The sequence below is a fragment of the Nuphar pumila genome, chromosome 3 (genome assembly GCF_984573655.1).
Source record: "Nuphar pumila chromosome 3, dmNupPumi1.hap1.1, whole genome shotgun sequence".
Lineage (NCBI taxonomy): Eukaryota > Viridiplantae > Streptophyta > Magnoliopsida > Nymphaeales > Nymphaeaceae > Nuphar > Nuphar pumila.
Window position 1 is genome coordinate 114,795,758 of NC_143251.1, and position 2,555 is coordinate 114,798,312.

At 39.2% G+C, this 2,555-nt stretch overlaps 1 protein-coding gene across 1 annotated transcript; it reads right to left on the reverse strand.

Annotated features, from left to right (window-relative positions):
- Window positions 1-409: 409 nt before the first annotated feature.
- Window positions 410-2,162, reverse strand: LOC149843377 (putative auxin efflux carrier component 1b). The gene is made up of 6 exons (XM_090000899.1): window positions 1,502-2,162; window positions 1,177-1,384; window positions 1,009-1,094; window positions 754-911; window positions 564-640; window positions 410-476 (listed from the first exon to the last, which is right to left on the reverse strand). The coding sequence occupies exons 1-6, from the start codon at window positions 2,160-2,162 to the stop codon at window positions 410-412; spliced, it is 1,257 nt and encodes a 418-aa protein (XP_089857025.1).
- Window positions 2,163-2,555: the final 393 nt, after the last annotated feature.

Here is a 2,555-nt window from a genome sequence, read left to right on the forward strand (position 1 = left end):
GATTGCTTCATTGAAATACCAAAAGGTTAATGCTAAATCATCAACAGTTCAACACTTTTTTTTTACCATCACCTCGAAAAATATGGAAGTGACAGTGAACTCACAGCATTAGTGAACCCTTCAAGCCTCAATGAGAACCAGTAAAACTAAAACCACTATCATCAATTTCATGTACTTTCTTGCTTTCTTTTACTGCAAAAAGTTCCATAAAGCAAGAAATCCCTTCTTAATACCCTAAAGAGCTTAGCGCATAGCATGCAGCTTTGAAGAGTTTCAGCCTCTCTCTCTATATATCTCTCCCATTTGCTTTAGTGGATGGTGGCATCTTTAAGCAGATAACTCCATCTGCAGAGGATCTGCATTTTTTTTATTTATCACAATGTAGTTTCTTGTAATTCATATGACCTAGTCATACACCCAAAAGTACATAGTATATTACTGTGATGGGCAGAGAGACAATCATCCCAAATATGACCCTGCAGATAAAGGAAGAAAAAAGAGTGTTATTTGCAGACTTCAAATTTATCATTTAAAACCAAAGTACATGTTGCTTTTGCCCTTACCCTGTACTTAACACATCTGGATGTAGATTGTATTCCCTAGCAAACACAAATGGCACAATTCCTTGTGGCAGGGCAGCCTGTTAAATTTCATTATTCAAATTAACAGTTTGTCCCTCATTGAATACTGTGAGAATCCATAAAAAAATATTCAAGATGAAAATAAGTAAATTGCCTGATGAACAGGACTTACTTGAACAATGGAAACCCTCAGAATGTCCCCCCTGAGCCCCACTGCCAAGGAAGCAACTGCCATTACTGCAGGTCCTGCAAGAAACCTTGCCAACATACCATATATGGCAAGTCTTGTCCCACATGCTATGATCCTTGGTTGAAGAGCCATGAACAAGCCTGAGACAAAATTAATCAAAACCATCTGCCTGATGAGAATTTGAATTTAAGGATACACGCCTAATGTACTTAAAACTAAAAAATCAGTTATTGGTACCAAGACTGAACATTGCCATTCCAAGACCAGCATTTGACAAGATTGTTATAGAGTTCTCCATGATCTTGGGTCTGTGAAATCCCCACCTGCATACATATAACTATGATGGAGATGAAAAAATGAAATCTAGCATTTTTGGCTTTGATGAATGAAAGAAAACTGAATTACCTATAAGAAGCTAGAGCCCAACTTAAACCCAGCAGACTTGCATATGAATTTGGGTTTCTGATAAGTTTAAACCACACCATTTTCAGAATCAATCTCACAATCTTGGGTGAAAAGGAATATTTTTCTGTAATTTCCTGATGGTCATCTGTTTTCTCTGCAAAATTCTCCACTTCTTTGCTGCATACTTGTACAGACCTCTCACAAAACCCTGGCATAAGAAACATCCAAAAAAGAATAAACATTCACAAAGTTTTCATCAAAATCCTTGAAAAGATTTTTTTTTTCTTTTGAACTGGTTTAACTAAACTCTTGCCTTGAGAATTACAACAACCACAGCTCCAGATAAATGTATGAATCTCTCTGCCATCTTCATCTGCTACTTTATTTGAAGGCCTAGAGACAACAACATGGACCGCTTCCTCACCTTTTAGTCCAGCAGTTTCATCCCCAACCTCTCTCGTACTAGTTCCAACTGTCTCACCATTGCCACTAAACCTCTGAGCAAGAGACTCTCTGGCTGCTCTACACTCAAACAGGAACAGCAACAAGGTGTACCAAATGATGCACTGCAACACCACAGTTTGAATCATCAACATTTCCTTATCATCACCATACATGGATTTCAAGAGTGGTATCCCCATGACCAAGGTGTTGGGGAGTGAGGAGAGAGAGAACATGGTGATTGTCCAATCTAGGCTGCCTTTGGAAGTGAACTTAGCCCATGAGGAGAGTACTAAGAGTATGATGGCCTTTGAAATTGCGTCTGCTGCTATGAAGAGCAGATTCATGGCGTATGGATCCATCCTGGATACGAACTCGAAGGAGAGCAGAGGCACAGCAAACACTGCTACAAACCTGTTGATCCCTGCACATTGTTGGGGGGTGAAGATGTTCCACCACTTGACTGAGGCATAGGCCAGGAACATGGTCACGTAGAGTGGAATAACTGCATTCAAGACATTGTATAACTCTTTCAAACTTATCATCGTTCCTCTTCTTCTTCTACTTCTTCTCCTGGGCACTTTTTTTCTCTTCTTGGTTCTTACTGTCACACGCACATGCGAGAGAGAGAGAGAGAGAGTTTCTTGTTTTAGTTGGACGTCTTGAATAGAGCTTAGTTCTTTATATATATATATATATATATATATATATATATATATATAGAGAGAGAGAGAGAGAGAGAGAGAGAGAGAGAGCATAAGCATGGAGCCATCCGCTTGAGTATTGTGCATGGACCATTGAGTTACCTGCCACTCCTTTCAGTTCTACCAGAAAGTAGAGAGAAAGTAGAGGGAACGAGAATATCTACCTACTAAACCCTTTTGTCATTTTGAAAGGCCGTTTAAAGTCCAAGGCATACAATTCTAGTCAATTTGCAA

Excerpts from the sequence above, each read along its gene's own strand:
- LOC149843377 (XM_090000899.1), bottom strand. The coding sequence starts at position 2,162 with ATGATAAGTTTGAAAGAGTTATACAATGTCTTGAATGCAGTTATTCCA. Across the intron at positions 912-1,008 it reads AATGGCAATGTTCAGTCTTG|GCTTGTTCATGGCTCTTCAA; the intron begins GTACCAATAACT and ends ATTTTGTCTCAG. Across the intron at positions 477-563 it reads CCAGATGTGTTAAGTACAGG|GGTCATATTTGGGATGATTG; the intron begins GTAAGGGCAAAA and ends CTTTATCTGCAG.